This window comes from Lutra lutra, chromosome 17 (genome assembly GCF_902655055.1).
Source record: "Lutra lutra chromosome 17, mLutLut1.2, whole genome shotgun sequence".
NCBI lineage: Eukaryota > Metazoa > Chordata > Mammalia > Carnivora > Mustelidae > Lutra > Lutra lutra.
The window spans coordinates 18316474-18342876 of NC_062294.1; the positions used below are offsets into that span (position 1 = coordinate 18316474).

Here is a 26403-nt window from a genome sequence, read left to right on the forward strand (position 1 = left end):
CTGGACCATTGTCAGTAGGCCTAGGGGTGGGGTGGCAGGGGCTCGTACATTGACTCAGCACCCAGATTGTCATGTAGAAAGGTACACGTGGACTGAAGGCGCTCTACTACAAGGCTCCTGGTTGTGGAAAGTACTCGGAAGGCTGCTTGGAGGTTATTTTTCTTGAAGATTAGGGTTTATACTTGAAGAGGGAAAGCAGGCTTTTGGATCCGGAGGCAGGAGCAGAGACTGCGAGGTTGATACCGGGGTAGGATGGGAATAAAGGAGTACGCAGACGCCAGAGGTCCAGGAGCTTTTTCCTGCATTTGGGATGGCAGTCGGTGTACTAGGATTCTGGGGCTGGCCACTTGATTCGCTTATTGTTCCCTCTTGCTCTCAATGCTCCCGAGTTGTGGCCTGGGGATGCTGCACGTTAATTGGAAAGCTGTGGTCTTGAACCAGCTCTAGACCCCCCTGCCATTGAGGGAGGGGCCTTCTCGCTCCTCTCCCCAACCTAACTCTCCCTGCCCCGACCTTCTGTACCCTTCCACCAACCCCCGCCCACTCCAGCTCCCAAATGGCCTTGGGTTGTGGCTCTGAGAAGCTTCATCTCCCCCGTGGAGGTGGGGACCTGCTTTGAACTTTGGGAGAAGCTCCGGATGAGGCTGTTTTCACATTAGGGGGTCATCCGAGGTTGTCCAGAGCTGCAGGGAGCGGGTCTCTCCCAGCGTGAAAGCCCTGGAGCTGCCCTGGAGCTACTGGATGAGGCTTAAGCAGTAGCTCCGCCCCCCACCCCGCCCCGCCCCGTGGAGCACGGAGGGGGCGGGGTCTGGTGGGTGGGGCCAGCGTGACCTTGGTCATTCTCCCGCCGAGACAGCCCTCGGGGTGGGACTCGCTGTCTCTATGGAGACCGAGAAACAGGGGATAATACGGCGGAACCGCCCGGGCTGCAGTCCCGCCCTGGAGCCGGCAGGGAGCAGAGCTTTGGAGCCGCCTGGTCTCGCGTCCGTCGGTCCGTTCTTGCGTCTTTCTGTCACTGAACACGCACTGCAGGAACAGCCACCAGGTGGAAGCAGGTAAGAGACCCGAGCGCCGACCACCCTAATCCGTATCCTGCATGATAAGGAAGGAGGTGGGGTGGGAGCGCTCTGGAAGGGGTTCCAATCCAGAGGGTACCGAGCCAGTTGAGCGGCCCAGCCCTGGGCCCCAGGCGTTCCTCCCCCACCTCCTCGCCTGGCTGATTGATGACTCCAGCTGTCCCAGTGGGGGCCAGCGGGTGGCCTCCGTTCTTGGGCGTGGCTGCTGCATCCTTGGCCTACTAGACTCCTGGGACTACGGCCTGCGACCGGACTCCACCTGATTAGTACCAAGAATCCTTCCCACAGACAAGAGTGAGCACTGGATGCAGAATCCTGCCAGTCACCTGGGACAAGCATCTGTGGCCCGCAAGCTCCCCCAGACTTTACCCTTGGTCTGGGTCTCTGGATCCCTGGTGGGAGGCTGCAGTGTAGAAGGAGGGAAGGGGAGTGCTGTATGTCCTGGGATTGTGGGCCCACAGAGTCATTACAATGTAGGGGCTGTGGGACCAGTCCCAGAAATTGCAGCTTAGGGACGGGTGAGGGTGGTTACTGGGAGAGGGTTTTCAGTGTTAAGGCCAGTGGTAAATATAAAGGGGGTGTAGTTCCTTAGGGGCCCAGGCTGTGGTCACTGGAGGCCTTAGGATAAAAGGCAGAAGTAGATGTTTGCTGAGGACATGACAGGGTGTGGTCAGGCGCCTGCAGTGGAGATAGGGGAGTCGACATGGGGGCTCTCAGTGCAGTACCTAGGAGTCTGGAAATGCAAGTCTGTGGGTATGGACACTTGGGAAGCTTCAGGGCGGGGTTGAGCATGAGGCCAGAAAACTGTGGGTTGCAGACAATGGTGGGTGTGAGGATGAGGTCAAAGGCTACAGGTTTATGGAGAGGGGGTGAGTTGTGAAGCTCTGGTTAGGGGGCTCAGTAAGAGCTGTGGGTATGTTGGGGGGGGGGTCCTAATCCCAAGACTGGGGCGTGTGTGGATGGAGGCAGCTGTAGTGGAGGGCTGAAGGTATGATCAAGGAGGCCTCAGTACTGGGTTGTGATACATGAAGGGAGTTTCAGTGCAGGGCTGTAGCTATGTTCAGGGGACTGCAGGGGGACTGTGAAGGTATAGTAGGGACACTTTAGTGCAGGGCTGAGGGTATTATTGGTGGGTTTCTGTACTGAGCTGTTAGTGGATGTGTGGGGGTGGGTGCTTCGGTAAAGGTCTAGGCCCTCAGTCCCAGGGCTGGTTAAGGGTGCGGTCAGGGGAATAAGGCTGAGAATGTTGAGTGCCAGGGTTGAGTGCATTCAGCTATGGCAGTGTGGACTGGTGTGACAGTGCTCAGGGTGTGGCCAGGGGCTTCCATGGAAGATTGAAGGTGTAGACACTGGGGAAGTATGCTTCAGCATAGGGTATAGGTGTGAGGATTATAGGACCAAGGCCATAGTTCCAGTCACCAACATGCCTCTGGGGGCTCATAACTCTACAACTTGTACCCATGCTAGTCCCCAAATCACCTGCTCCTCCTAAGCTCTACACACTGGGAGGTTACAGCACCAGTGGATGGCAAGGGGCCAGGCGGCCATGGTTGTGCTCCAGGCGCTGGGAGTGCTGGTGTGCCGCACCCGTGGGCCCCAGTTCCCTAGCCCAGCCCAGCCCAGCAGCACTGGGAGCTTCTCTCTGAACCACTCTGACACCATCCTGCCCTTAGCAACATTCTCCCAGTAGCACTACCCTCCCTTAGCAACTGTCTCCAGGCTTCACAAACTGTGGCCAGGCCAGCCCCAAACTCCTGCTCCCCTCATGTTTTTGTTTAACAGCAAATAGTAACAAGGTCCTGGCTGGGCCAGCTGCACCCCTGCCTAAGGCACATAACCCCTGCTTATGCTTTGGCTCCCTTCTCAGCTTGGGCTGTGTCTTGCTGGGTCCTGATGACCCTGACAGAGACCCTGTCCTAAATACCTGCCCAACTAGCAGCCAGGCACGGAACTCCCAGGGAGGGAGGCGAGCCCTGCCAGCCTCACTTCCACCCGAGCAGGCCTCGTGCCAGAGCCAGACAAAGCCATGGCCCCAGCTGCTGCCCTCACAGTCTTTCTGGACAGTGCCACTCTGTTCCCAGCCTAGTGTGGGCATCATGATCATGATTTCATCTTTTGAACTCTACTCTAAGCCAGGGCTGGCATTAAGTGACAGTACCTTTCCTTTTGGGGCTCTGAGGCCCAGGGACATACTGAATGCTAGCCCCTTTCCCCAGGCAGCTCCATCTATGATTCTGAGGGTTTATGGCATAAGTGCCCATAACTCAGACCTTGGTAGATTTTGAGGTAGAGGCAGTGATGTTCTGTGCCCTGGGGAGAGGAGGGGTAGCTTGGCTGAGAGGTGACTGAGGTGGGTCATGTCTCCCCCCACCACCACAGGGTGGCATGGCAACGAGCACCGATGTGGCTGGGTTGGAGGAAAGCTTCCGCAAATTTGCCATCCATGGTGACCCCAAGGCCAGTGGGCAAGAGATGAATGGCAAGAACTGGGCCAAGCTGTGTAAGGACTGCAAGGTGGCTGACGGAAAGGCGGTGACAGGGACGGATGTCGACATCGTCTTCTCCAAAGTCAAGTGAGCCTCAGGCAGTCCTTGCTTCTGATGTTCCCAGAAGGTGGGGAACTGGGGGGCTGGAACCAGGGAAGACATGGAGAAGGGGGGAAACTAATGGTGCTTACATACCTGGCAGGGGAAAGTCTGCTCGGGTTATCAACTATGAGGAGTTCAAGAAGGCCCTAGAAGAGCTGGCAATGAAGCGATTCAAAGGGAAGAGTAAGGAGGAAGCCTTTGATGCTATCTGCCAGCTGGTGGCAGGCAAGGAGCCAGCCAATGTGGGAGTCACCGTAAGTACCTTGGCTGACGGGGAAATGGGGAATCATGGCTGGGTGTGGAGGGCTGGGCTCCCTAACCAGGCATCCCTGGGGGAACTACTCTATCCAAACAGAAAGCAAAGACAGGAGGTGCTGTGGAACGGCTGACCGACACCAGCAAGTACACAGGCTCCCATAAGGAGCGCTTCGATGAGAGCGGCAAGGGCAAGGGCATTGCTGGGCGTCAGGACATCCTGGATGACAGCGGCTATGTGAGTGCCTACAAGAATGCGGGCACCTATGATGCCAAGGTCAAGAAGTGATGCCTGGGAAGACCCCCAGTGCGGCTGCCCCCAACAGATGCTCAGGCCTGGGCCTAAAGGGCATGTGGAGCAAGAGAGCCCTGTCCCCTCCCTGCTGGACCTACCACCCAGCGCTTTCTGCCCAGCCCCACCAGGACTCTGACCCAGACTGCTCTGCATCCCCTTCCCCCTTCCTCTTTCCTCCCTGACTTCAGCTATCTGGGGAGAGTCTGTGCCTATTGCCTCACTGCCCCAACCTAGCCCCAGGCATGGCTAACCCCTGCGTGCTTGCCTCATATTTAAGCTGCTGCTCTGGCCAAGTGCCTAATTTTTACCCAGACCTCAATAAAGTCACCTTTTGTACCAATATGGCCTGGTCAAGTTTATAATAATAGGGTTATTGACATTCACACCTTGATGACCTCTGTTGCCACTCACTTGCATGTCACACTCTGCCCAGAAAAAGACATACATCAGGCCCCTTCCATTAGCACAGAGCCAGACTGCCTGAGGATGCTCCTTAGGAAATTCTATGGCCTCTCACCTCAGTCTTTACCCATAATCTTAAGATCACAGCTTGCTGTCCTATTAGGGTTCAGTCTTGAACCTCTCCAGGAAAGAGGAATGAGATAGCAGACTAGGCCTGGGCCAGGTGTTGGGGAGGGCCCAGTGCCAGGCCTCAGGTTTATGTCTGCTGACAGGTCCCTACCTCAATGGGGCCACCAAGGTTAGTCATTTTGGGGTCTAACTCAGAAGGTCAGAGAATGCAAGACCAGTAGGAATGTTAGAGAGTAGATAGTCCAACTCCCTAATTTTAGAGCTGAGGCCCAGAGAGTGAGGGGACTTCTGCAGAACAGAGCCCAGAACCATGTTTCTTGCCCCAGGCCAGGCTTTTTCTAACAGCAAGCCCTAACACTGATTTCCAAAAATGGTGCTGGATGGCCAGTGATAGAGCCTGGCACCCAACACCAGCCTTTGGCAGGTGAGCAGGATGTCCAACAGTGAAGGGGCTGCTTACTGATTCCCTCGCATTTGTTCAACATCCCAGGTTGGGAGAGGAGAGGGGAAATCTCTGGTGCCTGAGATCAACCTTTTTTCTTCTCTGAGGCTCTGGGTATTAGGCCATAGCTATTTCCAAGCCCAGGGTTTTGGGGCCAACTCTCCTTCCTTCCCGCTGAGAAGCAGACTAGATGGAACTTAGGGCCTGCCCAGGAGAGGGCAACTCCCAAGGATGCTAGAAAAGGCTTAACAGATACACACCCACAAATGCCTTTTTTTTTTTTTTTTCTTCTGATGTGGATAAGGCAGCAAAGCTTATAGCTCTTTATTCCCTCATCCCATAGACTGTTCTGGGATGTTCCTTCCCCAGGTAAGCCTAGAGTCCCTGAGTCCAACTCTATTTGGAGTGGGGTTGGAGAAGAATAGTATGGGCAGGGACACTAGGGAGATGAGATGGGAATTACAGTGGGGAGGTCAGCACCTGGCCACAGCAGAGCCTTGCCTAACAGTTGGCAGCTATGGGCTCCTCCTGACTCAGCTGACCACATCACCGCCCAGGGAGGAGTTTCAGAGAGCTTTATCTCTCCCATCATCAGACAGTAAAAGGAATGATTTCTTCAGTCTTATGGAATTTGTTGAATTGCAAACTTAAGTGAGCAAAATAAGACTGAAACCCAAATCCTTCTGGCTTGCATTTACTAAAATAATTCCCATGGTGAAAAGAATTTAACTGTATTGCAAATTGGTCCAGGCTATTAAGCAGGTGAGTACCATCCAATGTATAGGGGAGCAGCAGCTCAGCTCCTCCTATGACTAGCAACATGGCTTAGAGGAGTCCAGAGAGAGAAAAGGCTGAGCCACAAAACTCTACTTTATAGGAGTAAAGCACCTCTTCTTGAAAAGTAGTTACAGAACCTGAGAGAAATAAAGGCCCTCCTGGAGCCAGTAAACTCCTTAAGGACTGATGGATCTAGCAGAATCTGGTATGTGGCATCGACCACCCAAATAATGCCACTTCAGCCCTTCAGTTATCACTGTTCCATCCTCCACAGTCTCCTCATGGTGGAAAGCTTTGGGTACCCTGGCTAGCAAACCAGATAGGCAAGGAAGAGAGGTTAGGTTCTGTGAGACAGAGCCATTAAAACTCTATGTATGGCTGGCAAGAAGGCTACACTTGTCAGATTGGCCCTGCTCCTCCTTTTGGACGTAGAACTTCCCTGAGAATCCAGTTTCCATCCCAGCCCTGTTTCCTTTTTCCACCCAACAGTGCCAGGCCTATGGTGAGAAATCCCTCTCCACTGACTTTCTACTTGCTTCACGAACCTTCCCACTCCATGTTGAGCCCACTTAGCCCCACAGGGCAACAACTCTTTGGCCCTCTCTTTGACACCCCCATCCCTGTCCCTGCCCTCTGGACCAAGGGAAATTAGGAAACACAGTTGACTCTCCCAGACATGGCCAGCAACCCTAGAGAGGTGCCTGGCCTGGGGCAGGACCAGTCACTTTCAGTGCCAATAGAAAATAGGGTGAAAGGTGATTGACTCAGTCTGCTCCTCCTTAGAGGTACCCTAAATGTGTTTTGGGTCTAGCATTATTAGATGTCCATAGGGCAAGGAAGGGAGAGCTGGGGTTGAGAAGTTCATTATTTTTCCCTCAATGGTCTACCCAGTAAGTTGGCCTGTGTACTGATCCAGGACACTGAAATACGACTACTCAGGGCTATAAGGCTATTGGCTGAGGCTACCCTACCTGGGCAAGGTTTATGCTCTTTGGGGTCCTCTTAATGGGGCCAAGGCAGGCCTAGGAAAGTCAGGAGGGGAGCTGTTCTCACTACTTCCACAGAGTACAAGCTCACTTGAGTTCCTGCAGGGCCATGCTCCTCAAAGAAACTTATGGCTCCTTTGTACATGCTCCTTTTGAGAACCCACATAAAATTCAGAGATCTGTGGATTTTATTTATAACTTAGAGGTGTGCGATCTTGGTTGTGATCTTCATGTCTCATTATTTTGGCTATAGCTCTCCTTCCCTGCAGAGTACCTGGGTCAGGGGAGCAAATAAGTGTATAATCTTTCCACCTGTCTCTCTCTCTCTCTCTGACATGACCCTGGAGATGGAGAGAAGCACAACACGGAGTTAGGTTGACAGTCCTTTGCCTTCTACATGCTCTCTGGCAACATTAGCTGCCTGCACTACCGTGAAGCAGAAACACACTTAAAGCCATTTTCATTATCTTTCCCATCGATTTTTAAATGTCCAACCAATCGGGATTTGGAAAAATAATGCCTCGGGGCTAAAATACAGGGTACTTGTGTAAAGTGAGCCCAAAGCTAACATTTGGAAGCTTCATCTCTGGTCTGCACCACACCAGTCTTTGCTCACATCTCTGCCTCCTCTTTGGTTTCCCCTACTCCACATGGCCCTCAACACATTCCTTTTACATAGAAAGCTTCTCAAACACAAATGTCACTCCTTTGTCTTCCCATCTAAAATCTTCAAGGACCAGTGCGACCTAGTTCCTACTCATCTCTTCTCAGCACCTCAGTTCCCTGAATGGACCATGTTCCTTCCCATTGCCTCTGTCCTTGGCCCTATGCTTTAGCTTGAAGACTTCTTATTCATTCTTCAGGTCTCAGTTAAAAGATCCTTTCTTGGGGCGCCTGGGTGGCTCAGTGGGTTAAAGCCTCTGCCTTTGGCTCAGGACATGACCCCAGGGTCCTGGGATTGAGCTCCCATTAGGCTTTCCACCCGGCAGAGAGCCTGCTTCCTCCTCTCTCTCTGCCTGCCTCTCTGCCTACTTGTGATCTTTCTCTGCCAAATAAATAAATAAAATCTTAAAAAAAAAGATCCTTTCTTTAAGGGCACCTGGCTGGCTCAGTGGGAGGAGCATGTGACTATTGATCTTGGGGTCAAAAGTTTGAGCCCCACATTGGGCACAGAGATTCCTTAACATAACTACAATAAAATTAAAAAAAAAAAAAAAAAGGAAAAGAAAGATCATTTCTTTAGCAGACATTTCCTGACACCATATCTCCCAGGCTAGGACAGGTCCTATATATATATACATATATATGTATATATGTATGTACATGTATATTTATGTATACATGTATACATATATACATATATACATACATACATATATATACTTTTTCTCCCAGGAGAATATATATATTCTCCCAGGATCATGACCCACATCTTTCCTGCCCTGCAATCCCTCTAGGGGCTTCAGACTCTTCTTGCATTCTTGGCCTGGGAGACTCCGCATGCCCCCTCTATCTGTTACCACTATAATTCTGCAAACTTCCACTCATATGACAGGTCCTCAGTGATGCCTTCTCCAACTCCCCAGAGTGGGAATTCCTTCCTCTGCCTCTCTCTCTCCCTCTCTGTTTCTCTCTCCAGGGCATCTTTGGGCTTGTATTTAGACCTGTTTGATACCAATACCAAATACCATCACATGAGTTTTGCTTTTCTCAACTAAACTGTTGGTTTCTCCTGAGCTGACCCCAGACAGTGTCACCTTTTTACTATCATAGGAGGAAACTCAAAACATGTTTGATGGACCAATCAATATAGAATCTCTGAAATTTGTTCTAACACAAAACATACCTGGCCGTTGATGTTCTTTTTTAACCTTCGACTACATAGTTTCAAGTGACACTCAAAAAAATGTCTGATGTTTTTTTCCTTTCAACATTTTCAGCCAAATGTTTCTATGTGATATGATGCGTAGGATTAAGTGTCAACTATTTCTGTGGGCAGGGAGAAAGAATGACCCAATGGGAGGAGATTAAAAAAAAAAAAGGAAATAAAAAGGACCAATACAATGTAATCAGAATAAGATTTTTTCTTAATCTTGTGGGTAAATACCACCATACTAGTGGCAATGACACCGAGAGCCCCCCTGGGGCTGAGAGGGAAGCTGCAGAGAAGGTGCTCAGCACTAGCTCCATAAACTAGGCTCTGGAACAGAGTCTGAGACACTCTGTATTAGATACTGACCCGTGTCATGTGCCACTGGTGAGGAGGAAGACAGCGTGCTTTTCCCAAAGGGTGACGATCTCCCCAAATGATGACTCTTCTCAGGAGGCAGGAGTGCTTTCCCAGAATAACCTTTTTGCTCTTTATTCAGCTGCTGCAGCAGATACTCATTAGTTACCACCAGGGATCTGAGGCACAGGCGAAAAAGACAGTCATGAAATCATAAAAGCAAAGCAGATGCTATTCAGACCTGAAATATTTACTAAAGACAAATGTAAAATGAAGTAACATCTTTAAATAGAAAGAAATGACCGATTTATGAGTGGGTTATTTTAAAAGCAGGCTGACAGTTTCTTTCTTCATTACAGTTCTGTTTGATTATGTTCCAGACTGACTGCAGCAATAACATAAGTTCACATTTTATATAGTAATTGTTCTATTCTTTCCAAAGCACTTTCATGATGAGGTAAGTGGAAGTACTGGAAGACTGGCACCTGACCAGGCCTCCAATTTCTACCCCCAAATCTTAACTTCTACTTCATCTAATTGATCCTAATTAACTAATGGTGCTAGTCATGACTGTATTCTTGGACTCTGTATTACCATGTAATACTAAAAGCTATCAGAGGCTAACAAAAAAAAAAAAAAAAAAGCATGCACAATGTTGTTCATTGTAATACTATTTGTAACAGCAAAAATACTTTCCACCTAAATGTCCATCAATAGAAGACTAATCACAGTTGGAGTCCTATGCAGTTATAAAAAGGAAGGAAAATTAACTCTATATACTGCTGTGAAGTGATTTCTAAGAAAAAAACGTTAAAACAACATTATGCTTTTTATATTTGTCTGAATAAGATAACATTTTGTAGATTTGACTTTGAGACCATGTAAATAAATGTTTTACATAATTACAAAAGAAGAGTAAATAAAAACAACTAAATTCCTTATGAATCAAAGGCAAAATGAAACAAGTTGAGGCTGTATATTGAATTGATGGTTTAACAACACACACAAGAATTATTTCAAGTTACTTTAAAATATAGCAATTTGAGGGGCGCCTGGGTGGATCAGTGGGTTAAAGCCTCTGCCTTCCGCTCAGGTCATGATCCCAGGGTCCTGGGATCGAGCTCCAAATCAGGCTCTCTGCTCAGCAAGGAGCCTGCTCCCTCTCTCTCCGCCTGCTTCCTCTCTCTCCGCCTGCCTCTCTGCCTACTTATGATCTCTGTCTGTCAAATAAACAAATAAAATCTTTTAAATATATAGCAATTTGACTATACATCACTTAAAGAGATATACCCTAAAGTTTTCAAAATGCGGTCCCCAAATCAGCAACAGCCATCACCTGGAAACCTATTAGAAATGTAAATTCTCTGTACCCATCAGAACTGCTGAGTCAGAAACTCAGGCTGGGGACCCAGCAATCTACATTTCATTAAGTTTTTCAGGTGATTCTGATACCCTGTTTGAGAAGGATGATTTTATGCTGCTCCCTCTACTTTTGTGTTTGAAATAATTATAATGAATAGTTTAAAAAAAAGCCATCTAGAATGGGTCTGGGTCTAATTCTCTGAATATGAAGCTATCCTAATTCACAAGGTATTCATGAAGTAAAGTGTGAGGATGCAAGTATGGGGATGGGGTTCTTATGTTTAAACTTCAATTAAAGTCATAGCAAAGGTGTTTTGCAAATCAAAATGTCAAGAGCTTCTGTAAATGTACTAATAGTCTTGAAGCTTCTGATTTGTCTGGCTGGCATTCTGAGGGTACCATTTTTTGAAGAGGCGGATACTGTCGAGCTCCTCTGAAGAGAACAAATACATTGGACTTCGTCACTCTCCCTAAGTGCTTGATGTCTCTCCTGAGATCATTAGGAGGCAGGCATTTCCCAGAAGAGCCAGATGGCTGATTTTAGGGGCACGCAGTGACCAAGGAAAGCTAGCTGACTCAAACAAGGATCCTGTTGGATCTAGTGAGAAACTACTTATTTTTAAGGTGTTGCAACCCACCTTAAGCACTCATGTGTCCTGGAACACAGAAGGTTTACACACAGATACACCTACATACATGAGGTTTACACACAGAATGGAGTTATTTTGAAAAGGATATAGACATTATCAAATAAGACAAAGCTGATAAAGGAAAATAAGTATCTGCCTCCAGAAGCTAGCTAGATAGGCCCTCTCCTACCTCTGACTTTCGTGGAGAAGGGCCACTGTCTCCTCCAGCTTTTTCAGCTGGGCAAGCTCCTGGTTCAGGCAAGCCACTTGCATGTTCAGCTGTTGGTTTTTGCGCAGAAGATCATCTACAAAGGGTACAGTAGCCAGGCATGAACAGGATTCCAAGCCACTATCTTTGAGCAGAGCTTAAGTAGTCAGGTAGCCATCTAAAGAATTAAGGGCCCCACTGCCTCCATCTCTGCACTCCATTCACCATTCCCTCAGAGACAGCCGATATGGGGCTTAGGAACAGAGATATCAGAATTAAAATTCAATCATTTAATACTGCACATTAGTTTATTTTTCAGAATTTCACTAAGGTTAATAACCCTGCCCCACCATGGTTATGAGGATTCAATCCTCATTTAGCAGAGTCAACACATTAGGCCTCTCTATATTCTCCATTTTAGTTTGTGAATGTAGGTCCTTCAGTGCTTACGGAATCTGTGAAAACATCTGGAACTGTGTTAGGCACATAGTAATAACTCAATGAGTATGCACAGAAACTGAATTTGTAGTTGAGGCACTCATACCTAGTTCCCCCAAAATGTTACCGTTGCCTGCAATAATGAAGCACGGGAACTCTGGTCCTAAGGAAGTCAGTCTCATAGAACAGTACTTCTTAAACTTTAATACGCTTACAAATCACCTGGGGATTTTGTTAAAAACAGATTCTAATTCAGTAGGTCTGAGGTGAAGCCTCAGTTGATGAAGCTTATTAAATGGGTCATCTATAAACAAACAGTTGTCTTGGGACACACCACATGTTGCTTTCCTGAACTCACCATAAGTGTGTGACTGGTGCCCACTCACAATCAAGGTAGCAGCACCTTCCTCCAACTGCTTGATTTTTTCTGACAAAACGAGGTTTTCTTCTAGCACTCTGACCAGTTTTTGCTTCAAACTTTCCTTTAGATGAGAAAACACAATACAAATACATTAAGAATCTCAAAATCTGTGGAGGGCTTTTAGAAAACTGAAAAACATTTTTCTCTTTTAGTGATAAACTAAATGGAGCTCAGCATCTCTCTGACTTTCTCATTAGAATTTTAATTTTGGTAAAAATAGCTCAAGTGCAGCAAACAAACAGCACAAGAAGATGCAGTCTTTCCTGTGAGTTATTCACTACTCTTGCAGGACAAGTGCTTCTCTGACAGTGGCCAGCAATTCTGAGTCACCTCTCTAAAGTTCTAGAAATGTAAGTTGGTGTGTGAAAATCCTCTTATGCTAAGAAAAGAGGGGAAAAGCCTACAGATATGGGTCCCTTCTTCCTTTCCCAAAGTCAGCAGCCTGATCCTCTAGGAATGGCTCCTGTTTCAGGGCTCTCTGTTCCATCAGAAGGGAGGAAAGACACAATCCCAGACACACTAGCCTTCCCTCATTGGAATTAAACCATAAACTTCCAAAATGCGAACCTAAGTATTTTCATTCTAAAGTCATTTTTTTCTTTCTCCAAGTCTTTAGAATTTTTGGAATAGGGCTAAGATTAGGGAGTCATCCTTGCAGAACCTCCAAGTTGTTCCTGCTGGCAAGTTTTGTGTTCCTGATTTGCCTTGACTGACTTCTCTGGATTTTGGTTCTCCAATACCTAGGTTCATGGTGATGATGATGTTTATGGCACAAAGCTGTTCTAGTTTTGCTGCTCTGTCCTTTTCTGGTAAAGAAAGAGTAGGAAAGGAAGATGAGAGAGACATACCATGTCATTAGGGACCACATGCCCAGCTTCCTTCAGTTCCATCTCTCTCCTGCGGAAGGTTTTTGATGTATCTTCAGGATGTGAGTGACACCACTGCTGGGAAGGAGCAGGGACTACCAAAGTCAGAAGTAAATCTCGGGCAGGACCTGCCAAAAATTCAGGTTGGGCACACGGGCCAATCTTAAAAGCTAAAGCACAGAATTCCTAGTCAACAACTACCAGCTTGGTAGGACAAATATAATCTACTATTTCCTTTTTACAAGAATTTGCTAAGTATAAGAGGTGTTTCATAATGGATAAGAAATTCCATCCCATGCCTTCTATGGAGAAACAACAGTAGACCTTCATGAGTACACCCTCAATAGCCCTGTGCTATTATTCTCTAGTCACTGATGAGTGGCTCCTGAGGATAATTTCCTAAAAAATGAGAGCAAAGAGTCAATGTGGGAAGGAAAGAAACTATACTAAGATTTTTTCTCTTATGTGTCCCTTTAGAAATTAAAAAAAAAATTAAGCCCAAGCAACTTTAAAGTTTCTAGTTCCTAAACGTTTACCACCACCAAAATCTCCTTGAACTCTTTCCATTTAACAACAAATAAACACGTGGCGGCAACATTTGCAGTACTATTTTTCCTCCAACTTCCTAAAAAAGAAGCCCTAAGAAAGTCCAAGTCATTTATTCATTCATGTTTTTCAAATCATAACATTTTAATAGGCATTTTAGAATTCTGATGATCAAGCCCAAATTTTTATTGTATTTATTATTGGCACTGTCCCAAGGATCATAAAATCCTTTCATAATCATTAACACCACAATGCTCTGTTTTACATATGTCATCACTCTACATATTACCCAAAGACTAGCAAAAAAAAGTCATAAAAGGTATAAAACAATTGGTACATGAGGGAAGAATATTGATAAACAGGGAAGACGACTATGAGAAAAATGCAGATTTGTCAACTACTGTGCCACTGACAAATTTTGGTGATCATGCAAACAATTTTTTCCTTGCGAGTTAAGGGGGCTGAGTGGCTTTTATAGGAACACAGAGCAGAAGCAAGGTTCTGACCCTTCTTCAGGAGCTGAGAATGCATTCACTTACTGAGAAACTTCTTGTTAAGAAGAAGAGAGCCAGAGCCATTCCAGTGCTTATCCACAAGCTCCAAGAGCTGTCTGAGGACAGTGGCCACATGGGAGGTTCTGGCAGAGATCGGCGGACTGTGGTTTCCTGGCAAACCATGCAAACTGCCCAGGTCACTGGAGAGAGGCTCAAGAAAGAAAAAAGAAAACACCACCAACCATTTGTCATTCTTATACAATATGGGAAGTAAGATTCTGGACATTTAAAGTGTTAACATTAAAAAAAAAAAAAGGTGGTTTCATCTCTCAGTTTGGATTTGAAAAGAATGTTATTTATGTCCAAGCAAATATAGTAGTATATTCAAGGATAATTTCAGAGATAACAGTATACTCTATCATAATCAGTAGAGATTTTTAGAAGAAAACATTAAGTTTTGACACCTAGAACTATGGCTCAGTATATTAAGTTATGTAGTATAAAAAGATTAAACTTGCAGAACATTTTAAAAACATTTTACAGGGGCGCCTGGGTGGCTCAGTGGGTTGAAGCCTCTGCCTTCGGCTCAGGTCATGATCCCAGGATCCTAGGATCGAGCCCCGCATCGGGCTCTCTGCTTGGCAAGGAGCCTGCTTCCTCCTCTCTCTCTCTCTGCCTGCTTCTTGGCCTACTTGTGATCTCTGTCTGTCAAATAAATAAATAAAATCTTAAAAAAAAAAAAAACAAAACATTTTACAGGGGCGCCTAGGTGGCTCAGTGGGTTAAGCCTCTGCCTTCAGCTCAGGTCATGATCTCGGGGTCCTGGGATCAAGCCCCGCGTGGGGCTTTCTACTCGGCAGGGAGCCTGCTTCCCTCTCTCTACCTGCCTTCTGTTTTGCCTACTTGTGATCTCTCTCTGTCAAATAAATAAAATCTTTAAAAAAACATTTTACGGATCACAAAATGGGGAGCATTTAAAAAAATTTTTAGTTTACTTAAGTAATTTCTATATCCAATATGATGCTCGAACTCATGACCCTGAGATCAGTAGTCACATGCTCTACTGACTGAACCAAAGAGACCTCCCAAAAATGCGGGTTATTGTATTTTAAGACATTTATTTATTTTAGAAAGAGAGAGCATGAGGGGAAGGGCAGAGGGAGAGAGAATCTCAAGCATACTCCATGCTCAGCATGCATCCCGATGTAGGGCTCAATCCCATGACACCGAGATCATGACCTGAGATGAAATAAAGAGTCAGATGCTTAACCAACATTGCCACCTAGGCACCCTGGGGAGTATTTTAAAAATTGTAACTCATAAGTTTATATTTAGTATGTTAACATATAGTAAACATAATGTTCTATAACATTTGAAAGATTTTATTGATTTATTAGAGAGAGAGAGAGAGAGAGAAAGAGAGACAACATGGCCACAGGGGAAAGGAAGAGGAAGAGGAAAAAGCAAGCTCCCCACTGAGTGGGGAGCTAGACACAGGGATTCCAGGACCCTTGGATCACAACCTGAGCCAAAGGCAGATGCTTAACTGAGCCACCCAGATGCCCCTGTAATATATATTTTTTAAAGATTTTATTTATTTATTTGACAGAGATTACAAGTAGGCAGAGAGGCAGGCAGCAGAGGGGGGGCAGAAGCAGGCTTCCTGCTGAGCAGAGAGCCTGATGTGGGACTCGATCCCAGGACCCTGGGATCATGACCTGAGCCGAAGGCAGCGGCTTAACCGACTTAACCTGAGCCACCCAGGTCCCCCGCCCCTGTAATATTTTAAATGTTATATGTTAAATGTTAGTGTTGGACCTACTACTAAAGACACTTTTTATTTAGTAAGAATCTTATATAGAAATATGTACAGGTAGATCTGCCCAGTAAAATTCACAATTATTTTGTATTTATTTAGATATTATATATATATATATATATATATATATATATATACACACACACATATATATATATGTTTATTCATTTATGACTAAATGAATAAAAAGCAACTGTGAATAATTTTAAAATTTAAGATTTCGGCTCAGGTCATGATCTCGGGGTCCTGGAATTGAGCCCCGCATCAGGCTCTCTGCTCTGCAGGGAGCCTGCTTCCTCCTCTTTCTGCCTGCCTTTCTGCCTACTTGTGATCTCTGTCAAATAAATAAATAAAATTTTTTTAAAAAGGTTAAAAAAATTTAAGATTTTAAGATTATAAACATTAGTGCTACAGAGTTCACTCTTCAGCCAACTCAGAGCCTCTGGCAACTTCTGCATTCCCTGCTGTGGTAAACTCTGTCTGCTACTTCTTATTATCAGAGTATGTCCCCACAAAATTTATACTCTGGAAGTAGATTAGGGAATGTTCTCACTGTAACAGAAATGAGAAAATGCAGCAGAAGGGGAATGCCTTTCCTAAGGACAATAGAGCACAGGCTTTGGCCTGGTAGTATTAACCACTGGCCTCTGAAAATCCCTTTGAATTTGTAGTACCCTTGGTCAGAATCACTACCACCCTCAACAGGTCTTGGATGTGATGTGTTTGATGAACAAGCACAAACAAACCAATACTTGCCTCGCTTCCCATAGCATCTCTGAAACCAGTCTTTGGATTCAAGGTGGCAAGGATATTGTCCTTCCGTTTGAATCCTCTCCTCGATGGGCTTAATGACCTCTTGGTCAGATTCTCTCTGTGTTCGGAGGTCCCAGTAGGCAACAGTAGTGTCCGTAGAGAGTCTCCCAGGGCGGAGTTGTTTGGGAAAGAACCATGCGCTGGTGTTATATCACTGAGACTGGTAGATAATTGTTGCTCTACATTAACAAGCAGAGCAGGGTCACTGTTGAAATGTGTTGTGGCATACAGATCTGTGAAGGAAAGAGGCTGGGAGATGACCCTGCCTTTCAGCTCCTTCATGTCTCACTTTCAACCTTACCCCACCAGGAGTCCAATGGTCATAATAACCTCTCCCTACTATACTATACACCTTCAACTCTATGGATCCTCCCCGCCATCTGAAAAAATCCTACTCTGGATAAATCCTACTGTCCACATACTCCAAGCCCACATGAGAGCAGTAAGCAGCGGGTGGAGAATAACATGCATCTCTTCTGTCTTCACTACTATGAAGTAGTATGTGAAGTGTATTGCTCCGACTGGCCAGAGAAGGCTAGACGTTACTAGAAATATGTCCTGGCATGATATTTAGCTATAAGAGTACATAGTTATGAAGCTTACATTTCTGCATATTTTCTTTAATAATATATCTATATGTTAAACTCATATCCTGCAGATTTCTGGAAGTTTCATTGGCTACTGACAATCCAAAAATCAAATTTAAAAAATGCTAATGCAATTTAAGAAATGTTAACTCCAAGATCTTCAGTTATACCTCTATCTCATGACTAGGAAAAAGGCCTATATACTCACAGGAAGCTATTACCTGAACTAAGCTTTAAAAGCCTTCCAGTGCTAGAGTCAGGGTTTGACAGAGAAGTCAGTAAGTCTCCACAGGAATGGGATGTGGTGGCCTTCATGTCATTTGAAGGCTTTATGCTATATTCACGGTAGTTCTTGCTTCTCTGAGGCCTTTTTCCAAGACTTCCATGCAGGGACAGATTGTGAGAATAATGACAATCATAATTTTCTAGACCAGCATCTGAAGGTAACTGATAGGGATGGATCTGGCTAGAATCACCCACATCCAGACGTTTACCCAATGAGACATCATGGGTAAGCTGGTGATTATCAGGTTTTAGTATCAAATCCTTTTCTGGAGAAGAACCTGAAGACTTATTGTCCAAAAAAGATAGTCGGTACCCTTCTCTAGCCATCTTCTCTGGGGATCGGACCGTAGACTGACGAGGAGAGTAGCGTCTAAATTCTAACCACCACCAAGGAGAAAAGAAAAGACAAAATACAATGAGAATTCTTCTTGGCTCAGTTAGGGTACCTCTGTTCACTAGGGTACCTATGTTCACTAGACATACCTCGGTGTACCAGAAAAAGTTCTTAGGAAGCGATGGTTTATAATTTTGATAAATAGTAGCATAAAATGATAAAAGATTTTTACATGGAACAACAACAAAATGTGTTGGATGCTGTGTGAACAGTAAAGAATCTTTAGCATTCTGGAGATAAACTTCATGTCAACCTAATCCCCTAGGAATTTCCTCCTAAAACTATAGTATCAGAGTTTTCTAGATGCTGTTTTCATGCAAAAATTTTGGTGTACCCCATATGACAATAGTTGTGATCTTATGTCTTCACTCTATACACAATAATTGGTAGGTCTATGATTTCACAGACTCCTCACAATAAAGCTAAGCCCAACCCCACCCTGAAACTCCAGCCAGAGGTCCTATATTCATACACTGGGAACCAGCATCCTAAGCCAATCAAAAGGCAGGGAATCAAAAACCTATGAAAATCCCTAACCAGCTATAAAGCATTTCTTTCAGACAGCTGTATGTCATTGTTAAAGAGTGTCAGAGTGCGGCAAGTAGAAGTCTTTGTGCTCTTTGGAGTTTTCAGAGTTTCATGTGCTTAAAGGGCTTCCTTAGGAAGCATACCTGAATTAGTCACATTAACTTAAAAAAAGTAGAACCAAGCATTTTTTATCTTTATAGCACCTATAGAATATCAATGTTTTACCCAGGGCCAGCCTACACAGTGAGGGAAAGGAACAGTATTTTTATGCAACAAGAAGAATCTAACAACAAGTGATATGATTAGATAATTCAGACTGTGCCTCTTATTGAAGACATTAAAAAAGTGGGATGATACATGTTCTTTAAAGCATCAAAGAGCTTGTTAGCTGGTAAGGATTTTCTGGATGAAAATCTAGGAAACAGCAAGAACACACATAGGTAAGTCTAGCACTGAAAGTCACATTTACCCTCAGAAGTTTTAGGATAACAGGGACAGAAGTTCAACATCTATCCAAAGTGAGAAGTATGACAAACCATCCTTACCTCCCATCCCACCCCCACCTACACATTAAGATGGAACCCCAAGCAGAATGCAACCTTCAGAGTAAAAGTAAACTGGAAATAAGCCAGCCCTTGTACTGACTAATTCAGGTTTGTATCATCTGAGTGGGTCTAGGGAACCTTGAGCTTTGAGCCTGGATTTAAGTGATCCCAGAATGATAGTGCTGGTAGAAGCAAATGAAAATCTGATCTGGAAAAGATACCTTTATGTAAGACTTTAAATAATTCCTTTAAATAGTTTTTCAAATACATAGCAAATAACCAAAGCAAAGAAACAAAAAGGGAAACAAGACAACATAAGTATGAATAGAAAAAAAGAAGACAATAAACTTCAGGTATCGGAATTTACAGATATAGCCTATGCAACAGCTATGTTTACTATGCATCAGGAAATATAAAACAGGGGCACCTGGGTGGCTCAGTCGTTAGGTGTCTGCCTTCAGCTCAGGTCATGATCCCCAGGATTCTGGGATCGAGCCCCACATCAGGTTCCCTGCTCTGCAGGGGAGCCTGCTTCTCTCTCTCCCACTCCCCTAGCTTGTGTTCCTGCTCTTATTGTCTTTCTCTCTCTCTGTCAAATAAATAAATAAAATCTTAAGAAAAAAAATAAAAAACAAGCAGGAAATTTTCTGTTTATAAAAACTGAGCCAGCAGACTTGAAAAAGAACAAAATAAAACTTAGAGACCTGTAGGGCACCTGGGTGGCTCAGTTGGTTAAACATCTGCCTTCAGCTCAGGTCATGATTCTGGGGTCCTGGATCAAGTCCTGCATTGGGCTCTCTGCTCAGCAGGGAGCCTGCTTCTCCCCACCCCCCTGCTCATGCTCTCTCTCTCTGTCTCGTTATTTCTCTCTCTCCTTCAAAAAAATAAATAAAATCTTTAAAAAAAATTTAGAGAACTGAGAAATAAAAGTTATGAAATTAAGAACTTAGCAGACAAGATTAACAGCAGATTGGGTGCCTGGGTGGCTCAGTGGGTTAAGCCTCTGCCTTCGGCCCAGGTCATGATATCAGGGTCCTGGGATTGAGTCCTACATTGGGCTCTCTTCTGGACAGGGAACCCTCTTCCTCCTCTCTCTCTCTCTGCCTGCCTCTCTACTTGTGATCTCTCTCTGTCAAATAAATAAAAAAAATTTTTTAAAGAAAAAGATTAATAACAGATTAGACACAGCTGAAGAAAATGTTAGTGAGGGGCACCTGGGTGGCTCAGTGGGTTAAAGCCTCTGCCTTTGGCTCAGGTCATGATCCCAGGGTTCTGGGATCGAGCCCGCATCAGGCTCTCTGCTCAGCAGGGAGCCTGCTTCCTCCTCTCTCTCTGCCTACTTGTGATCTCTGTCTGTCAAATAAATAAATAAAATCTTAAAAAAAAAAAAAGAAAAAGAAAATGTTAGTGAGCTGAAAGATGGGTCAGAAGGAATTATCCAGGATGCAGATCAGAAACCCCCCCAAAATGAAAAATATAAAAGAATAAAAGAAAAAGAGGACAAAATAAAAATCTCTACTATATATTTATTTAATCAAGAGTCCCAGAAGGACAGAGAGAAAGAATGAGACACAAACAATATTTGAAGCACTTTCCAGAATTAATAAGACACAATTCACAGATTCAAGTGTAATAAATACTGAACAAGATAAATAAAAAGAAAACCACATGTCATACCAAAATTGAAGAAAATCAAAGACAATTGGAAAATCTTAAATGGAGCCAGAGAAAAAAAGACAAATTATCCCTGCAGGACTGAAAGACCTCCAGCTGATTTTTCAAAAGCAAAAACCAAAACAATACAGTGGAATACCTTCAATATTCTGGAAGAAATAACTACCAATCTAGAAATTTATACCTGGCCAAAATACTCCTTAAGAGTGATGGTGGATGGGGCGCCTGGGTGGCTCAGTCATTAAGCACCTGCCTTTGGCTCAAGTCATGATCGCAGAGTCCTGGGATTGAGCCCCGCATCGGGCTTCCTGCTCAGCAGGGATCCTGCTTCTCCCTCTCCCACTCCCCCTGCTTATGATCTCTCTCACTGTCTCTCTATCAAATAAATGAGTAAAATCTTTAAAAAAATGGTGGAATATAGGCATTTTCACACAAACAAAAACTGAAAGTGTTCAACAGAATAAACCCACACTAAAGGAAATTCTAAAAGACATACTATAAGTTGGAGAAAATTGATCTCAGAAGGGAAATCTAGAATGAAAAAAAGAAATGAAGAGCAAAGTGGTAAATACAAAGATAAATTTAGTATTATTATTATTATTTTTTAAAGATTTTATTTATTTATTTGAGAGAGAGACAGTGAGAGAGAGCATGAGCGAGGAGAAGGTCAGAGAGAGAAGCGGACTCCCCGCGGAGCCGGGAGCCCGATGCGGGACTCGATTCCGGGACTCCAGGATCATGACCTGAGCCGAAGGCAGTCGTCCAACCAACTGAGCCACCCAGGCATCCCCAAAGATAAATTTAGATGAACATTGACTGTATAACAATTTATGTGACTTTAAAAATATAGTGAGGATAGGGCGCCTGGGTGGCTCAGTGGGTTAAAGCTTCTGCCTTTGGCTCAGGTCATGATCCCAGGGTCCTGGGATTGAGCCCCACATAGGGCTCTCTGCTCATCAGGGAGCCTTCTTCCCCCCCGCTTCTCTGCCTGCCTCTCTGCCTCCTTGTGATCTCTGTCTGTCAAATAAATAAATAAATAAAATCTTTAAAAAAAAATATATAGTGAGGATTAAAATCTGTAATAATAATATTTAAATCAGGAAAGACTAAAAGGAGTAAAGTATTTTAAGGTCTTTAAATTATCCAAGAGAAGAGTTAAGGTATTGATTAAATTTTTTTTTAATTATATAAGTTAAGGGCATATATTGTAGTTTGGGGAATAATAATAAAGGTATTGAAACAGTATATAACTTATAAATAAACCAATAGAGAGAACAAATGGATGAATAAAGACATAGTAAATCCAAAAGAGGGCAAGAAAGGTAAGAAAAAAGAAACAAGGAACAGCCAGCCAGCGCAAAAGTCAAAAAGGAAGTCAGAATATCCATTCTTCAACCAGAAAGGCCTCACAGGTCACTAAGCATCCAGGGGAGCCCCAACAAAAGCAGAAAGAGTTAGTTGACCATATAGGGCCCCAGGGCTGAGATATCTCCATCTTCTCATCTAGATTTCTCTGATTAGTTGGACAAAAATACTTCCTGAACAAAATATTTACCATCTTCCTGGTGATTGTCACTTGGGATCTCCCTTCTTGCCACTTCCTACAACAAAAAAAAGTTTGAATGTTTAGGAAAACAGAGTTGATGGGCATCGAGACATGAGCTTACAAGACATTTCCTTTAAAACAAATACTAAGGGGCGCCTGGGTGGCTCAGTTGTTAAACGTCTGACTTCGGCTTAGGTCATGATCCCAGGGTCCTGGGATCTAGCCCTGCTTTGGGCTTCTTATTCAATGGGGTGCCTGTTTCTCCCTCCCCCACTCCCCATGCTAGTGTTCCCTCTCTTGCTGTGTCTGTCAAACAAATAAATAAAATCTTTAAGAAAAAATAAATACTAAGATATTTTAAAATAGTAATTGAGATAGTTTCTAAGTTACCTAAAGAGAATCTCCAAAAACAAAGGAATCAACTAAATACAAATCTGTCTTTTTTTTTTAAATATGTCTTTTTATAAGATGAAAGTATGGTAAACTCAAACTGAAAAAAAAAAATCTTACTAACATTTTACTAGTACAGTGTTGACTATCCAAATGTGGATTAATCAGAGCCCTTGCTTCTTTTCTTTCTCCTTCTGGCTATTTTCAGCAATTTCATTGCTTATAATTTATCACAGAAAATGCAGACAAAAGGAGAAGTAGAATATAAAGTAGTTAATTCTGCTTCCTGCATAATACTTATACACATGAGTCTTTTTTTTTTTTTTTAATGGAATGCTTCACAAATTTGCGTGTCATCCTTGTGCAGGGACCATGCTAATCTTTTCTGTATCATTCCAATTTTAGTATATGTGCTGCCAAAGTGAGCACACACGAGTCTTATATAATGGTTGTATAACCCTCCCAACAATTATTTTCACTAAAAACTCATACTTTTTTGTTGTTTTTGTTTAGATTTTTATTTATTTATTTGTCAGACATAGAGAAAGAGAGAGTACCATCAGGGGGAGCAGCCGGCAGAGGGAGCAGTAGGCTCCCTGCTAAGCAAGGAGCCTGATGAATGACTTGATCCCAGGGCCCTGGGATCATGACATGAACCAAAGGCAGATGCTTAACTGACTGAGCCATCCAGGTGTCCCTAAAAATGTATTCTTTTTTTTTTTTAAAGATTTTATTTATTTATTTGACAGAGATCACAAGCAGGCAGAAAGGCGGGCAGAGGGAGAGAGAGAGAGAGAAAGAAGGAAGCAGGCTCCCCACTGAGCAGAGCCCAATATGGGGCCTGATCCCAGGACCTCAGCTGAGCTCATGACCTGAGCCGAAGGCAGAGGCTTAACCCACTGAGCCACCCAGGTGCCCCTAAAAATTTATTCTTAATTCTTGCCTCATCTTGCACAATCTCTACCTCCCCACTGCCCACAACTTCTATGCCATCTTTACCCCTTAACTTTTCTTCTTTTATGTTCCAATGAAGAGGCAGCTTTGGGAAAGCCACGCTTGAGATGCTGAGATTGAGTAATTAAAAAATCAGAGGTAAGGGCGCCTGGGTGGCTCAGTAAGCTGAGCCTCTGGCTCTTGGCTTCAGCTTAGGTCATGAACTCAGGGTCCTGTGTGGGCCTCCGAGCTTAGTGGGGAGTCTGCTTCTTCTCTCTCTCCCCCCCAGCTCATGCTCTCTTTCTCTCTCTCTCAAATAAATAAATAAATCATAAAAAAAAAAGTCAGAGGTGGAAAATATAAGGAATGAGGTAACAGGAGATGGAGACATTGGGTAGAGAGGAGAAACTTAAAAACCAGCCAAAACCTCTAATTGTTGTATTCCTGTTTGAGAGCCAAAATACCTGGCATAAAAAGTACTAAAACTTGTATGTATAAATATACCACTTTCGATAATGGGATAGTAGGGGAGAGGGAAAAGGCAGGTTGAAATTAATGGAGAAGGTCCTCTGCATCCTGTTTGCCCTTCTTTCTTTGATAAATCAAACAAGTCCACCTAGACCTTCATAAATAATTGAAAGTCCAATGAACTGTTAGTATTAATCATTGACTAGTCAACAGATCAACAGGAAAATGAATACATTACCTGTGTTCCCAGCAGGAAAGTGTCTAATTTCTGATCTGGTATACCACTGCCCGGGGTTGCAGAAGTACTCATTAGGGAATCCTTTATTTCCCGATTGGGGAAGGGAATAAAAAGTCCTTTGTTTGAGTCTGTGTTAAAAGAAAAGGAATACAATGAAGCACTGACCAGACTTCAAAGACAATATGTCTTATGGAAAGATACTAGAAAGGAAGTCACAAGATTGAGAGCTAATTCTGGTGCCACCAGTTAGAAACCATGTGAATTTGGGTGAACAGCTTAACCTCTCTAATTTTCTCCATTGTAAAATAGTGATGATCAAATCTAAACTACCTATCTCTTAGAGTTGAGGTAAGGTTGAAACAAGGTAATCGGGGGTTCCTGGCTGGCTCAGTCAGTGGAGCATGCAACTCTTGATCTCCTGATTGTGAGTTCAAGCCCCACACTGGGTACAGAGATTATTTAAAAATAAAATCTTAAAAACAAACAGAACTATCTCCTAGTCCTGGTCACCCTAGAAACTGTTATCAAAAAGAGCCAGTTAAGATTTTTATTAGATTGGAACGCTTGTAGAGAAGTTTTTGCACATTCTTTTTTTTTTTTTTTTTTAAGATTTATTTATTTGAGAAAGAAAGTGTGTGCACATGAGAGCAGGGGGAGGGACAGAAGGAGAGGGAGAGAGAATCTCAAGCCGACTCTGTGCTGAGCATGAAGCCCAACATGGGGCTCCACCCCCATGTTCTGAGCCAAATCCAAGAGTCAGTCTCTAAGCTGAGTCACCCAGGCGCCCCTGCACATCCTTGATCAGTACTTATTAATTGTACAATTCTGGGATCTGGAATCTTCTGGGGGAATTTGGATGAAAATAAGTTTCTTGTTTAGGGAGGTTTGTTTCCCTAGCAGGATTGTGTAAGAATTAAGATAGTTTTAAAAACTTGGGCCTTAGTCAAACAATGTGCTCTTCTGCTAGTTCTCATCTGTAGGCTCTGGCAACAGAAAGCTGTTGTAAGCCAGGGCAACTGAGAATACACAGTGAATAAAGCCAGCTTTTGAAAATCCAGCCCTTCAGTCCAATTGGGGCTCTAAAATGCTTCCTACTTGTGAGTTGCCTCCTGGGACTGAAATTTCCTATTACTCCAATATAAAAATTCTCTTAGATGATTCTATTTGACAGAACTACTTTCAAGCTCTCATAGTTTATATTCTCTGGCTCCTATTGCACTAGTAACATAGAAAAAACAAAGCAAACAAAGTAAAGCAGAAATTACTGGTCTTAACCTGATTCTTTGTTAAAAAAAAAAAATGAGGATGGTAGAACACTGCAATTTTGGGTTCAGGCCTCCTTTTGCCTTCATCCTACAGAACAAACTTATACTTCCCAGGTGTCCAAGACCCTGCTCCATCCTGGTTTTTTTCTACTGTGTTTATATTCTTCTCCAGATTCACCGGTTCTTTTTCTTTCAAATTCCCCAATATCCAAATTTTTTGCTAAATGCTCCCATATCTTCTCTTTATCACCTAAATTTGGATGACCCAAAATCTTTTTTTTCTTTAAAGATTTTATTTATTTATTTGAGAGAAAGAGTGACAGAGATAGCAACAGAGAGCAAAAGCCAGGAGGAGAGGGAGAAGAAGGCTTCCTGCTGAACAGGGATCCCAATGCAGGGCTTGATTCCAGGACCTGAGATCAGGACTTGATCTGAAGGCAGACTCTTAACTGACTGAGCCACCCAGGCACCCTGAATGACCCAAAATCTCCATCTCAACTCTCCTCTCTTTTCATCTCCAAACCTAAGTTTTTTTTAACTGCCTCTAGGGAGTGCCCCTGTCCTAGATAAATAAAAAGTATTTTCTAAACCAAACTCATTATCTTCATTTCCAGGCCTGCTGCTACTGATGTCCCCCACCCATTTCAAAACCACATCTCAGGGGGCACCTGGGTGGCTCAGTGGGTTAAGCCTCTGCCTTCAGCTGTCATAATCTCAGGGTCCTGGAATTGAGCCCCGCAACAGGCTTTCTGTTCAGCAAGAAGCCTGCTTCTCCCC

General features: G+C 43.9%; 2 protein-coding genes and 1 non-coding gene across 7 annotated transcripts in view; 1 reads left to right on the forward strand and 2 right to left on the reverse strand.

Annotated features, from left to right (window-relative positions):
- Nucleotides 1-847: 847 nt before the first annotated feature.
- On the forward strand, nucleotides 848-4556 carry TPPP3 (tubulin polymerization promoting protein family member 3). Its single transcript, XM_047711968.1, has 4 exons — nucleotides 848-1055; nucleotides 3456-3649; nucleotides 3765-3918; nucleotides 4020-4556. The coding sequence occupies exons 2-4, from the start codon at nucleotides 3462-3464 to the stop codon at nucleotides 4206-4208; spliced, it is 531 nt and encodes a 176-aa protein (XP_047567924.1). The 5' UTR covers nucleotides 848-1055; nucleotides 3456-3461; the 3' UTR covers nucleotides 4209-4556.
- A 2555-nt stretch (nucleotides 4557-7111) lies between these two features.
- Nucleotides 7112-26403, reverse strand: part of LRRC36 (leucine rich repeat containing 36) — a 47168-nt gene continuing 27876 nt past the window's right edge. For 2 of the 5 annotated variants that reach the window (XM_047711946.1, XM_047711949.1), the window contains 9 exons: nucleotides 24362-24489; nucleotides 22342-22387; nucleotides 17582-18022; nucleotides 16717-17006; nucleotides 14187-14352; nucleotides 13084-13229; nucleotides 12173-12296; nucleotides 11359-11473; nucleotides 9026-9356 (listed from right to left, as the gene is read on the reverse strand). In XM_047711946.1, the coding sequence (XP_047567902.1) occupies nucleotides 9131-9356; nucleotides 11359-11473; nucleotides 12173-12296; nucleotides 13084-13229; nucleotides 14187-14352; nucleotides 16717-17006; nucleotides 17582-18022; nucleotides 22342-22387; nucleotides 24362-24489 (1682 nt within the window). In that variant the 3' untranslated portion in view covers nucleotides 9026-9130. Of the gene's footprint in view, nucleotides 7292-8778; nucleotides 8940-9025; nucleotides 9357-11358; nucleotides 11474-12172; nucleotides 12297-13083; nucleotides 13230-14186; nucleotides 14353-16716; nucleotides 17007-17581; nucleotides 18023-22341; nucleotides 22388-24361; nucleotides 24490-26403 lie in introns of those variants that run through there. The other 3 variants (XR_007123995.1, XM_047711947.1, XM_047711948.1) reach the window with 3 other exon arrangements.
- LOC125090038 (U6 spliceosomal RNA) lies at nucleotides 23045-23151 on the reverse strand. Its single transcript, XR_007124149.1, has one exon. It is a non-coding gene; the product is annotated as a U6 spliceosomal RNA (small nuclear RNA).